Source organism: Myxocyprinus asiaticus, chromosome 39, assembly GCF_019703515.2.
Source record: "Myxocyprinus asiaticus isolate MX2 ecotype Aquarium Trade chromosome 39, UBuf_Myxa_2, whole genome shotgun sequence".
Classification (NCBI taxonomy): Eukaryota; Metazoa; Chordata; class Actinopteri; order Cypriniformes; family Catostomidae; genus Myxocyprinus; species Myxocyprinus asiaticus.
Window position 1 is genome coordinate 14066597 of NC_059382.1, and position 14644 is coordinate 14081240.

Here is a 14644-nt window from a genome sequence, read left to right on the forward strand (position 1 = left end):
TTTGCACTGGATGGCAACACTTCAGGAAATATAAAACTATAATAGTAATTAGAATTGTTGGTAGTCATACCTTGATCATACCAAGGCAGATACCAGGGGCAGGGAACTTTGACAGTTGTGTTTGGCACTCCATCTGTCCAACAAGCGTACATATCAAACATGCGTTTGCAAAACAATCCTAATGGAAAGAATAGAGATAACGTGAATATGACATTGATGAAAATGGTAAAGAAGACATCTGAAACTCGTATAAAATCTGTTTGTCTAATTGTTGAATTCCCCATTAGAACTATGACTATCCTTCTTCACACTCCTTTTACAAGCAGATTTATACTGTTAGAACCATGACAAACATTTAGAGTGGATAGTGAAACGTACCTCTCTGTGTGTTTACTTCTCTTTATATACATAATAAATCTCAACCACCTCTGTTTTTTGCTGTTGGTATGGAAACACACACACACACACACACACACACACACACACACACACACACAGACACACAGGCATGAATGGATTTATCTAATGCCTACCTGAGGGGGTGAAATCTGAGCTCATCTTCACAAGGCACTCGTTCCGATACCTGTTCCATTCTTGCACTGTGTCCTTTACCGTCTTCCCACTCTGAAAAACATGTATTACACAGTGAGGCTAGAACTTTTTTCGGGTATTAGCTTCAGACACTTGCCTCAGGGCCAATGAAAATGTCACCACGGCAAGCAAAAAAATAAATAAATATTGGCCTTTTGAGCCCTGTTTCTGTTAAAAGTGAATTAATAACTGATATTTACATTGTGTAATGGCCTCCTGCTTGGTTATTGTACTAAGCAAATTAGTCACATCAGACACTTGAACATAATGAAATGCATTATATATGAGTTCCTTTTTACTTTTGCTTCAAAAAGTAGTTGTTGATCCATACCTCTGCTCTGGACAAGACAGATAGAGTGAGGAGGAGGATGGTAGGGGTGCTCTTCATCACTGAGACAGGTACCAGGGCTGGAGGCCAGACATCTCAGAGCTGGGCCCTAATCCAACCCAACTCAGACCCAGAGTAGCCCATAGTTTCAGACCAGTGTGTCACCAGCTGTGCCCTTCAGAACCAAAACCAAAGCAGAGAAAACCATGAGGGACATATGACAGCTCAGAAAGAATTAATGTCCAGATGGCTGCAAGCTCTTGAACCCCTCAGTTATAAGCCTCTATATGTCTATTCTGCATATACTGTAGCTTTATTAAATTCTCTCTCTCTCCAAAAAAAAAAAAAAAAAGAAAAAAAAAGCATGACAATACATGACAATTATACAGGTGCATCTCAATAAATTAGAATGTCGTGGAAAAGTTCATTTATTTCAGTAATTCAACTCAAATTGTGAAACTCGTGTATTAAATAAATTCAGTGCACACAGACTGAAGTAGTTTAAGTCTTTGGTTCTTTTAATTGTGATGATTTTGGCTCACATTTAACAAAAACCCACCAATTCACTATCTCAAAAAATTAGAATACGGTGACATGCCAATCAGCTAATCAACTCAAAACACCTGCAAAGGTTTCCTGAGCCTTCAAAATGGTCTCTCAGGTTGGTTCACTAGACTACACAATCATGGGGAAGACTGCTGATCTGACAGTTGTCCAGAAGACAATCATTGACACCCTTCACAAGGAGGGTAAGCCACAAACATTCATTGCCAAAGAAGCTGGCTGTTCACAGAGTGCTGTATCCAAGCATGTTAACAGAAAGTTAAGTGGAAGGAAAAAGTGTGGAAGAAAAAGATGCACAACCAACCGAGAGAACCGCAGCCTTATGATTGTCAAGCAAAATCGATTCAAGAATTTGGGTGAACTTCACAAGGAATGGACTGAGGCTGGGGTCAAGGCATCAACCACACACAGACATGTCAAGGAATTTGGCTACAGTTGTCGTTTTCCTCTTGTTAAGCCACTCCTGAACCACAGACAACGTCAGAGGCCTCTTACCTGGGCTAAGGAGAAGAAGAACTGGACTGTTGCCCAGTGGTCCAAAGTCCTCTTTTCAGATGAGAGCAAGTTTTGTATTTCATTTGGAATCCAAGGTCCTAGAGTCTGGAGGAAGGGTGGAGAAGCTCATAGCCCAAGTTGCTTGAAGTCCAGTGTTACGTTTCCACAGTCTGTGATGATTTGGGGTGCAATGTCATCTGCTGGTGTTGGTCCATTGTGTTTTTTGAAAACCAAAGTCATTGCACCCGTTTACCAAGAAACTGTGGAGCACTTCATGCTTCCTTCTGCTGACCAGCTTTTTAAAGATGCTGATTTCATTTTCCAGCAGGATTTGGCACCTACCCACACTGCCAAAAGCACCAAAAGTTGGTTAAATGACCATGGTGTTGGTGTGCTTGACTGGCCAGCAAACTCACCAGACCTGAACCCCATAGAGAATCTATGGGGTATTGTCAAGAGGAAAATGAGAAACAAGAGACCAAAAAATGCAGATGAGCTGAAGGCCACTGTCAAAGAAACCTGGGCTTCCATACCACCTCAGCAGTGCCACAAACTGATCACCTCCATGCCACGCCGAATTGAGGCAGTAATTAAAGCAAAAGGAGCCCCTACCAAGTATTGAGTACATATACAGTAAATGAACATACTTTCCAGAAGGCCAACAATTCACTAAAAATGTTTTTTTTATTGGTCTTATGATGTATTCTAATTTTTTGAGATAGTGAATTGGTGGGTTTTTGTTAAATGTGAGCCAAAATCATCACAATTAAAAGAACCAAAGACTTAAACTACTTCAGTCTGTGTGCATTGAATTTATTTAATACACGAGTTTCACAATTTGAGTTGAATTACTGAAATAAATGAACTTTTCCACGACATTCTAATTTATTGAGATGCACCTGTACATGACAGTTCAAGTACTCCCTCTGACGTCAAACTGCATTAACTACAATATCATGATTCTCATGATATAAAAGTTTGTGACTTTTTATGTACATCAAAAGAGGGACGAGAAATCACAATTTAGTGTCTGGTTATCGGGTAAGAGTGGTATTATTTTTCTGTATTGCCACTATGTGAATGTGAGAAAAGTAGTCTGCATGTTTTTCCATGTGCTGTGTAAATCAGTGCCATGTTTTGTCCTTGAAACATGACAATAAAAACCGGCAAGCTTTATAAGGCAATGTGTTTATTCTTGGAATAATGCACCTGCTTTTATCTTGAAATACAGTTTTTCGATTAATATGATCCTGTACATCAGTATTTATTTTGACGTTTTAAACAATGCTGAGATTATGTTTTATTGTCTTAATTGAATATTTCCATTAATAAATTGAATAAGCGGCAACACTTTACAATAAGGTTCCATTTGTTAACATTAGTTAACAACATTGGTTAAAATGAAGTAACAATGAACAACACTTTTACAGAATGTATTAATCTTAGTTAATGTTAATTAAAACAGATTAATAGATGTTTAAAATCAAAAGTTTTATTTGTCAACATTAGTTAATGCACTATGAACTAACATGAACTAACATTGAACAATTGTATTTTTATGAACTAACATTAACTAAGATTAACAAAAGCTGTAAAAAAATATATTGTTAATTGTTTGTTCATGATACCTAATGCATTAACTAATGTTAACGACTGGAACCTTATTGTGAAGTGTTACCGAGAAAGCTTCCAATTTTTAATCTTAAACTTGTCATCATTATGTATATGACAGGAAATGGATGTTTTGATATTGATGTCATTTTCAAAAATATTAGAATTCTGAAGGAAGGTCTCATTACAATTATAATTACAAGAAAGGAAATTCTGTTGCCATAAACTCAATTCCTATACATCAGTCTTTACGTATTATAAATAGAAATTTTGTTTTGTTGCACTGTTGCTGACTATGAGACGTCAAAATCTGTGATGCAACAATTTGCTAATTAAAAAATTTAGCTCCTAAAGAAAAGAATAGGAATTTTGAAATATATGTATAAAATCATGAGCACTCTCATGAGATGGGGACTCCAGTCAGTAACCTAATAAAAGCTGTTTTAATCTACATGGAGAGGGTCCCCTTATGGGGGCGGCCATGTAAGGATCACAAGCCGAATGCTACTCGCTTAATTTCAGTAATTGCCTTGTTATTGGACACTTTCACTCACTCATGGATTAAATTAATCATGGCTACTGTAACTGTGAATATTGCATTTCTACGATGACATAAGTAACTGAAAACTATTGTTTGAATAATGCTGCATCCACGCCTCTTCTGTAGGTGTACCGTAAGAGTATGTACAAGACGACACTTAAAAAACATAGTGCACCTTTAAAATGCAGTGAATCTAAACAGACAGAACCCCAAAAACAAAATATTTCCTTGCTAGAAATGGACAAAATGAGCACTTCAACAGTCAATACAGAAAGACACAGTGTAACATCTCTCAACAGCTCAATTGATGGGATGACAGTTCAAGGAGTAAGGTCATTTTACCACTCTCCCAGAGTACACCTTTTTGAAGTTTCTTCAAGCCTGCTTAAGGGAGCAACAATTTATTTATCCAGATGATGTTTAAATAAAGGAGTGACCCAACAGGCAATCATGTCCTGCTAAATCATGTATGATCAGGTTGGTGTTCAATTATTTATAGTAGTTTGTGGTGTTGTGCTAAGCAGGCTGGAAAATGCTGAAGTGGTACTGGAAGGAAGTTCAAGAATAGTACGTCCAATATAATCACTTAAATCACATCGCTAGTGGTATATAAACAGCCGCTTACCTCTTACTTACTTAACTTACTTCAACAATTCTGCCAGTATCCCAACTCCCCAAACTCCACCTTTAATCAATAATGAAGACCAGAGGAGAAACTTTGACCTTGATTCAAGCCTGTTAAGTATCAATGCTTGAGTCCTTTATTTTGGACAAGAAGACATCCTTGTGTACCCATCAGATTATGTCAACATGCAAAACTGGTCAAATTTCACTTACATTTCTCACCAAAGCTAAAGCACTAGACGTTTTTCTAGTCTACTGAGATAGGTATAGAGATAGGTATCTTTAGCAGATGTTACCATATTTTATACCATGATGGATTGGGGCACATTTTAAAACAAACGAGTAATTTCTAGGTAGGGTGTATGCCAGAACTCCTAGATAGAGTTACTCAACAATTTACTCCAGGAGGCCAAGAACAAATCATCAGCACAATTCTGCAGTGTTTATATGGTCTGACCTTCAAATAATTTTTCAGTTAACTCTTAGAAGGATATTTAACCCAGAATATCCACAGACAAAAAATATATTTACGCAAAATGAAAGTCTGGACAATGTGAACACTATCAAACAACTGCATCAAATCAGTATTCTTTGCAAGCACCAGTGGCACATCAACCAACATTTCTCAAGCAACCATTTAAGGACAAAAAGTATTTATTATTACAACATCCACTTTTCACGATCTGATTACTGATTGATAAAATCAAGTCCTATTTTTTAAATTATTTAAAAAATTTTATTATTACATTAAAGATCCTGTTTCAGTCAAAAATCTGTTACATTGCAGAAGTAGCCTAAAACGGGTTGCGTACAAACAGCATTTCACGTTGGTTTTAAAGGGAAAGTTCACCCAAAAATGAAAATTCTCTCATCATTTACTCACCCTCATACCATACCAGATGTGCATGACTTTCTTTCTTCTGCAGAACTCATATGAAGATTTTTAGAAGAATATCTTAGCTCTGTAGGTCCATATACTTGCATTGTGTGGACCAACAGAGCTGACATATTCTTCTAAAAATTTTCATTTGACTTCTGCCAAAGAAAGAAAGTCATGCACATCTGGGATGCCAGGAGGGTGAGTAAATCATGAGAGAATTTTCATTTTTGGGTGAACTATTCCTTTAAAAAATATGTTTAAACATATGAAAATGCACATTATGAATCATACTCAATATGGCCTGGAACATGTATTAAACAGTGTCAATTTTGATTTCATGTTTACTTTAAAGCCAAGTGGAGAACACATTCCTCTGTTATGCTGGCAAGTCTTTTTTATTCAAAAGCATGTTTGCTTAAATCTGACAATTAGCAGCTGTCACAGAGCAACACTTTTGAGCTGCACAACATCACAAAATCCTTTTTAGGCTGTAAATCGGTCAAAACTTCTGTCAGGAAAATCAACCATGATTTGGAACTTGTGTTCCAAAACTTAGTGAGCTGCCTCGCTGTCTCCTGCCTATATAGGCAAGTCTGCCATCTTGGATTTATTATTCCACCAAGCTCATCAAAGTGCATTCTGGAATCGCCTACTAAGGAAAGGATATACACGATAATACCTTAGAATTAGGCCAAAATGAGATTTCTTAAACATAATTAAGAAACCTACTTTTTGGAACAGCCTTCGCATCAGGAGCGGGCCTATGATGCCTTAAAATGCTGCCTCCGGAGGACACTCACTTGGTTTTGGAGCAGACCCAATGCCGTACACCTGGAAAATAGGACATTATTTAGTAAGCAGTCATACTCTACTGGTCATTGTGTTAAGTACTGGTAAAGGTAAATACTTCTGCACTGTGGCTGAGGTGACATTATATTTTGTTTCTTCCCCTTCCACACAAAAGTGAAATGACAATAAACCAACTTGACATGACAGCTTAAGCCAGCAGTAAAATTTAAAGGTAACATTGATGTAAACTGTACCTTTTGTGATAACCGCTAAGAAACTGGTTCATTTGTTTTGGCACTGCCCATTTGTAAGGCCTTTTTGGCAAAATGTATGTGATTTTATTTTCAAGTATATTGATGATCAGTTCTTATTGTGGAAATATATATTGTTTGGTCTCCCGGTGAATCTTAAAAACAAACATAGTCATGTTTATGTGATAAACAAAATTTCATATTTACAAATGTAAATTGTCCTGCAAAAAACCCTGCTTTGTATTGTATAAAAAGGAAATGGAACAATATATTGACTCAATTAGATTCTCTGTGAAACAAAGGCAATCAAAAATGTTTTTTTTTTTTTTTTTACATTCTTTAATATTTTTATATTGATTTGTATTAAGCTCCCCCTAGTGTATGAATATTGTTTTACATGTGTGGTGTTGCAAGTTTTGTAATGTGATTTTGCTAATAAAACTTAATTCAGGTTTACATGTATCTAATGTGACATACAGTACACATTTTACAGGGATTATACCCTTGAAGCAACCTTAGGTTAAATGACTTGCTCAAGGGCAAAAAGGCTTGCTCCTTTTGGGGCTCAAACAAGGTCAGCAATTGAATGATTAGCATCGCCTTGTTAGCCCCTGCTGGTAGATTTTACCCATGCGCACATCGAGATCACGTACTTCCGGAGGGTCCTGTGCCAGTGGAGCACTGTCATAGAAAAGAATCAGGATGCTAATGGAAAGCTGTTCACAGCCTCTTTCAGTGAAATATCATGTGCAAAGCAAAGGTTATGCAACTGTTTTCACCCCAAATTCACCCTAAAAGTCTTAACAAAGGTGATAAAAAAAGGTGATGTTGGTGCGGCTATCCTTATGTGGATTCTCTATAGACATAATGATTTTTATACTGTATGGACTATAGATTCTATCCCCTAACCCTACCCATAAACCTAACCCTCACAAAAACCTTTCTGCATTTTAACATTTTCAAAAAAACATTGTTTAGTATGTTTTTTTAAGTGATTTGAATTATGGGGACACTAGAAATATCCTCCTAAACCACATTTATAGCATAATACTCTTGAAATCCCCCCCCCCCCCCCCCCCCCACACACACACACAAAAGAAACATTCTAACAGAATAAGCTGACTTACAATCACCAGATGTTGGCAGTTTGTTTGTAACTGTCACACTCATCAAAAAGCAGGATATCAAGTGAAATAAAAAATTTAAGGCAGCTTTGTTTTCTGCCTGGGCACTAATGTCTTCTCACACAGGGAGCAAGAGGAGATGGCCGGTGGGAATCATTTAAAAACGTTCCACCAGCAGGAAATCCTGAACATTAGATATACAGTATTTCAACTCTTGCCTTGGTCTGAAATAACAAGGAAATTGTTTTATTGCATCAATTTTATTCACATGTCTAAATTTAGTCAGTCCAATCAAGTTTCAGAAACTCGCTCAAAACTTGAACGGAACACAAAAGGAGTTATTATCAAAAAGTTAAATCTACCTTTTTCTTACATTAAAAATGCATAGTGATCACAGCAATTAAGTTAAACAAAATTGTGGTTTCTTAAAATAAAGATTATGTGTTTGTTCTTGATGTGAACCCTTGTGTCTTCAACATGATCATACGGGAAGTCAGCATCTTGTTTCCAAGAGTTCCAGAACACTAGGATTGGACACATTTGGTAAATCCCAAGTGTGATCTCCCATCAGACATTTTTGCATTGACTTCAACAAGATTACCTTCACTTGTGGCACGATTGGAAGCATGTGATGTCAGCAGCATGGAGATCCTGCACTGAAACTAGGAAGTAATCTTGTTTGCATAGTCACTGACAAGTGCAATTTGGAAGCTGCGTTTTTCCCTCTAACATTACATTTTGAATCCACTGATATTAGATTTAGGTTTGGGTTGGGGGGTTCAGTTTGTAAAATATCCATTCCTCTTCACTGCATTACATCCAATACAGCTGAGAACAAATGCTTAAAATCTCGCTTATGGCGCCCCTCCATGGACATTTCCCATGGAAAATGGAGCTCCCGTGTGCCCATATGTCCAACAACATTTATCGCTTTGGCCACTGGGGGCAGTGTTTCTAATTTTGGTAGAACAGACCAATCTAATAAGGCAATCTACTGTTCCCGATTTCACTGTAAGGTCAGTCTGCATAATTAGCGTAATCAAAACTATACTAACACTAGACTAACACGTCTTATGTGTGAGTAATGCACTACTAATTTGTTAAATATTGTTTTCTTTTATTTGGTCATGTCTTATCATAAGTCAACTTAGTTTGTCTGACAAAACTTGTTAACCTTACTCCTAAACCTAAATCTTGTTCAACCCTTACCCTAAACTGTAACCTTACCCCAACATCTAAACCTGCCTGTACCTCAATCTTAGTAGCAGCAAACAAGAATCTTGTGAGAATTTTGCAGAACATCATGTAGTTACACAACAAATACATTGTATTGTATGTATTTTAATGGTACATAGTAGTTAAAGACACCTAATGTAAAAAGGGACTAAACTTCTAATTTATAAACTTAAATAGCTGCAATCTAAATCAGCCATGATTAATGTAGCTACTATTTCTTAGAAAACATTCTTTAAAAAAGAAACTTCTTAGCTAAATTTTACCAGCTTACTAATCATCTGTAGAGAGCACATTTCAGAGAGCACATCTTAGCAGTTTAAGCACATTTCAGTGCTATATAAGGAAAGCAAATTTTCTTTACACCCTGAAAATCATCCCAAATAGAATCTTGCAAAAGCTGCTGGGCCTGGGTAACTGTATTGGTAACACTGGTGCAACCAATGGCGTGACTTTTGGTGACATTAGGATATTTTAGCCAATTTCTACATATTGATAATGAGCACAGATACACCATACTGTATCGGCACTCATACAAATTTCGAAGTTGTTTGCAAAGGGTTCTTTTGCTGGTAGTGTTGCTCATTCAACATAAATTAGACAACAGTTGATTTGACCCTTTGCTAGTTTGATTTAGATGCATTTTTGTTAGTTTGTAAAAGCCAAATAAACATCAAATAAATCCCCAAAGGTCTGTGATGTGTTTGATGTGTAATTGTTGTCCTCTGCTCAGAGAACTGGAATGTAGAATGGGCATGGAGTTCTATTAAACCTCTGAAACAGGGGAGACAGAGCAGGCCTCTCCTTCAACTGCAGTAATGGCCTGCTCTCTCAGTGTTCAAAAAAGCTTGTTTAGCATTCCTTTGACATATATTTCTGTGTGATCAATGGCAATCTAAACCTGGCCTTGTTATGATTACTGTAGTTTCCCCAAAACCAGCCGCGAAGCTTTTTAAAGTTACAGTAGATGGGTCAAAAAGAAAAAGAGGATATTCTATTAGCCGAATCAGTTTATTTCTATTCATGAATCGGTTATACATCTTCAGTGATTTGTGCAGTCCAGGCACTATGGAGGACAAGGACTGCCGTTATTAAAAATAAATAAATATATAAATATATTTGCAAATGTTAAAATCTGACATACATAAGCATTTATCCTTGTATTTCCTTATTTATGTATAATTGTATTCTTTTATTTCCAAATGAATTTATTTCCACATTTATTTATTCCCTTAATTATTTATTTCTACATTTATTTATGTCTACATTTCTTTGTCCGTATGGTAATGAGGAGGGCATGCCTTATCCCTAAGGCAAAGTAGTCGAGCTCAGAATGCTGCCCTTTTGCCACCCTCACTAAGCAGAGCTGCCTTGTTCAGCTATTCGGCAAGCTCCTATCGCCAATATCTGTGCGTTTACATTAAATATGATACTGGATCATTTCACATGCACACCCTGCTTTTGACAGTGTAAAAAGTGTCTGTTATCAAATCTGTTGGAGTGGCAGTTTTTGTTTAGATTGGCAGACAAAATTTTCAGCAGAGTCTCGGGCATTTTAAAAAGAGTCTGTACAGAGATATACATTTTGTTAAACAGTAGTGATATAAGATTTTGATATAAGACCTCTAAATCATTCATTCAGTACAGATATTCATTTCCCATTAAACTCGCTCAACTCACAGCCAGGTACATTTTTCAATCTCTTAATGCTCATCTGTAACTATGTTTCAATTGTATTTAATTTTGTCAACTACAAGATGTCACTGTGGCCTCCAAGCTCCACTCTGGAGCACTCTGAGTTCGACTGCTATGCCTCAGGGATAAAGCACGCCCCCCTCATTACCATAAGAACAAATAAATAAATGTAGAAATAAATAAATAAATGTGGAAATATATAAATATGGAAATAAAAAATATATACATGAATAAATAAATACATGCAGAAATAAATATATGTAAAAATAAATAAATGTAGAAATAAATAATTAAGGGAATAAATATATGTGGAAATAAATTTATGTGGAAATAGATTAATAGAATTACACATAAATAAGTAAATAAAAGTATAAATTATTATGTGTGTCATATTTTAACATTTATTTGAAAATATGTTTATATATTTATATAGGCAGTCCTCGTCCTCCATAAGACGCTGCTTATTTTTCTTTTGGTGAGTGATTCAGAAATTACAATCAAATCAGTTAGATTTAAAGCTGGAACAGACAATAATTGCAGCAATGGATTTGCTACATAACTTTCCAGCTAGTAAACATGCCCACAAAGAGTGTAGAATATAGATAGAACCATATAATTCTGTAAGGCTAGTCTGTGTTCGGTTCTCTGAGGTTCTATTTGTTTGTCCACAATTAAAGATTCCTCCATTTGGTGTAATGTGATAACATTTTTATGTTTTCTTTACCCTATTAAATTTAAAGTCTATGACATCAGACTAGATTTATTTCTGTTATACATGTGTTTATAGTTCCTTGTATAATGATATAAATCCACGATGCAAAGTGACCACAGTGGATTAAATTGAATGTTCTCTTAGTTATACAACTAAAAAAAAAAATACATTGTTAATACAATAACTCCACCCAGACATACATTTATTTTTTTCCATTAATATCTTCTTTTTGCTTTGTTTCTATCATTAATAATTACTTAAATTTTTAAATGAGAGAATCATGTATCACATTCCTTTATGTGAAATACACTTTCAAAATAGCGCTGTCCCATGATGGGGATAAATCAAGGACCATCTGATCCAGGTCTACAGTGAGAGCTCAAATCTTCAGCATCAATATTTAAAGATAATCAAAAAGTAGCTTGGAGTAAAACCCTTTGGCAATAGTTACATAAGCAGAACAACATAAGGAAAGACATTCAACAACGGGAGGGGAGGGGTGCAGGGTCAATTAGGACAAAGCTTCCTCCAGGTCTCAAGGCACACCTCTGTCTTTACAGAACTGACATGACAAACAGAGGATCCCACTAACCAAATTGTGGATACAAGCCGTTTCTCAGAATCTATACTTGTTTACTCTTAGTTATCCTGCAAAACCAAGAAAGTAGAGCTGAAAGAGTAACATGACAGAGGTATTGTGAGGAAGGGCATGAATCAAAACTACAAGTGAACAGAGCTGAAAGATTAACATACTGTAGGGTTGACAGACCCTTGAGTAGACAGACCAGATTTAGAAATACTGTTTTTACCTTCAATAATCATGCAACTTTACATTGAATTCAAAATCAACCTGGCTCAAAAATCAGAGGGGGCATTAAAAAGGCATGATGCTCCTGTACACTACTATTATCAAGTATGGATTGGGTAGGTATTTTAAGTGACTGCACTCAACTGTATGATCGGAACAGACTCAAAGATGGGTTGCGAGTTTGTAAACTGCTTTTGCTTTCAAGTCCTCCAAAAGGCATACACATTAACAAACACAGTCCTCCAGTATTAATAATAATGATTATGATTAAGTGTTGAAATCATTAGCACTGTGTATCTTTCTGCCTTCCCTGCTGCGGTGTCAAGGCCTTTCCATTTTATGCCTTTCAGGTTTGCACTCAAAGCTTGTCAGTCGTGACCTTATAATTCCAGTATGAAAGGAAACATATCAATATGAAACATGCAATATGACAACTATAAGCTAAGAAGTTCATAATTGTATATTTAGATAAAAAGCTTTGTTACAATATATTTCATAGAATTTGTGAATTACTGATTAATGAATCACTACAAAAAAACAAAAAATAAATAAAATAGACCCTTTTTTCTAGAAACTGTGCATTTTTTTTTTACTAAAAAACAGTATTAATATTTGTAATTTTTAATAATTTCATTTTAAAGAGTTACAACTAACCCTTTAATATTTTTAATGTCAGCCCCATTGTACCAGAGCCACCAAATATGAGATGAAATTAGTTGTAAATCAATGTGTTTTCTTTCGTTTTTTTCTTTTCTTTTTTTTTTTCTCAATAAAAAATGTGGTTGACAATTTCGGTTTATTATAATTAAAATATAATTTTAAATAATGATTTAAACATGTTTTGTGTAGCAACCATTCATTATATTCAAAATGTTTTAGGGTTGAATGAAATATTCAAAGTTTGGCTTATAATAGGTTTAAATATCAAATGTCATCACACCACACCTTTTTTAGGTTTTGTGCCATGAAAAGAAAAAATAATGCAAAAAATGTATCACTGTGATAATAGAGTTGTTCAGGATGTGTAGCATCTTAGGTCACTGTTAACAAGCTCAACAATCTTGAATAACATGTCTTCTTGCACAATGTATTCTACGCCCCTGTATATATATGTATATATGTATATATATATATATATATATATATATATATATATATATATATACTACATATACAGTAGAGAGAGAGAGAGAGAGAGAGAGAGAGAGAGAGAGAGAGAGAGAGAGAGAGACAGAGAGAACACGTCCTTAATTTATTTTACATGCTGTAAAAGGGCTTTCACGCGCAGAATGCCAAACTAAACAGATGATGACAATGCTTTTACGCGCATGGTGATATGAATCCACCTGACTACATTACGTTTACAACTACGAAAGTATTTTAAGGGTTAGATCAAGACACCGAACCTTAGGGGCCGTTCAGACAAAACGCGTATTTGCACTTAAAAAAGAAAGTAAGAAAGAAAGAAAAAGAAAAAAAAAGCTTGAATATAGAAGAGATGTCTCGAGACGCGTTTTTGAAAGTTGAAATACTTAAACACGGCGTTCCTGCACGAGACACTGAAAAAACATTACCACTTTTCAGTGTATAGACTAGGCTATATAATTTGTGATCTACCTCCTCCCAAACTCAAGCATACAGTATAAAATTATGTATTATTTTATTTATTTTTATTTATTTATTTTTGATACAGAAATTGTAAATGTTGGCCTGAAAAATACGACTGTCATGGTTGGAACTGCATACAAACAGCAGCAACATCTGTTTACCCATATGCAGTGATTTATGTTTGTATCATAAACATGTAAATAGCCATGATCACCCGCTACTTCAAACGATGCTTATAGTCCAAGAACATTAATTACTCAACAGACACAGTCACAACACAAGTCCTGATGTCCTCAAAAACATTAAATGAATCCAGCGTCTTACCGTTCGGAGAAACATGATCTTGAATAATATACTATATGTTCCTAAATTCCTTTGGTTCAGTCAAACAAAGCAAAGCCAATATCCTCAGTGTATATGGAAAGTTGTTCCGCTCTACTTCTTGGCGATATTAATCATTCTATAGGTCGCATATTCCAAATTCAGAAGAAAATGAAACTGCGCTTCCACACGTGCATCACATAGAGACTCTGTGAGCGCTTACACCCGACTGGGTCACCTATTACATAGTGACAGATGAATGTTCGTGTTCCTTAAAGGTACAGGAGCCACACAACCTGTAACTACAACCCCTTGTGAATCTTACAAAAGAATTTGGCACATTTTTGAGTGAAACATTTATAAAGTTAAGGGCCTACAACATCACAACTAAATAGACCCTTGCAAAATTCAACTAAAATGTATTGAAAGCTCAGGAAATTACACTCTATGGAGTTACAGTGACCACAGA

General features: G+C 35.7%; 1 protein-coding gene across 1 annotated transcript in view; it reads right to left on the reverse strand.

The window, feature by feature from the left end:
- Positions 1 to 14365, reverse strand: part of LOC127429949 (gastric inhibitory polypeptide receptor-like) — a 28903-nt gene extending 14538 nt beyond the window's left edge. Inside the window, exons 1-5 of the mRNA XM_051679344.1 lie at positions 14179 to 14365; positions 6364 to 6465; positions 923 to 1094; positions 534 to 624; positions 71 to 178 (exon numbers count right to left, since the gene is read on the reverse strand). Coding sequence (XP_051535304.1) covers positions 71 to 178; positions 534 to 624; positions 923 to 979 — 256 coding nt within the window. The 5' untranslated portion in view covers positions 980 to 1094; positions 6364 to 6465; positions 14179 to 14365. The remainder of the gene's footprint in view (positions 1 to 70; positions 179 to 533; positions 625 to 922; positions 1095 to 6363; positions 6466 to 14178) is intronic.
- Positions 14366 to 14644: the final 279 nt, after the last annotated feature.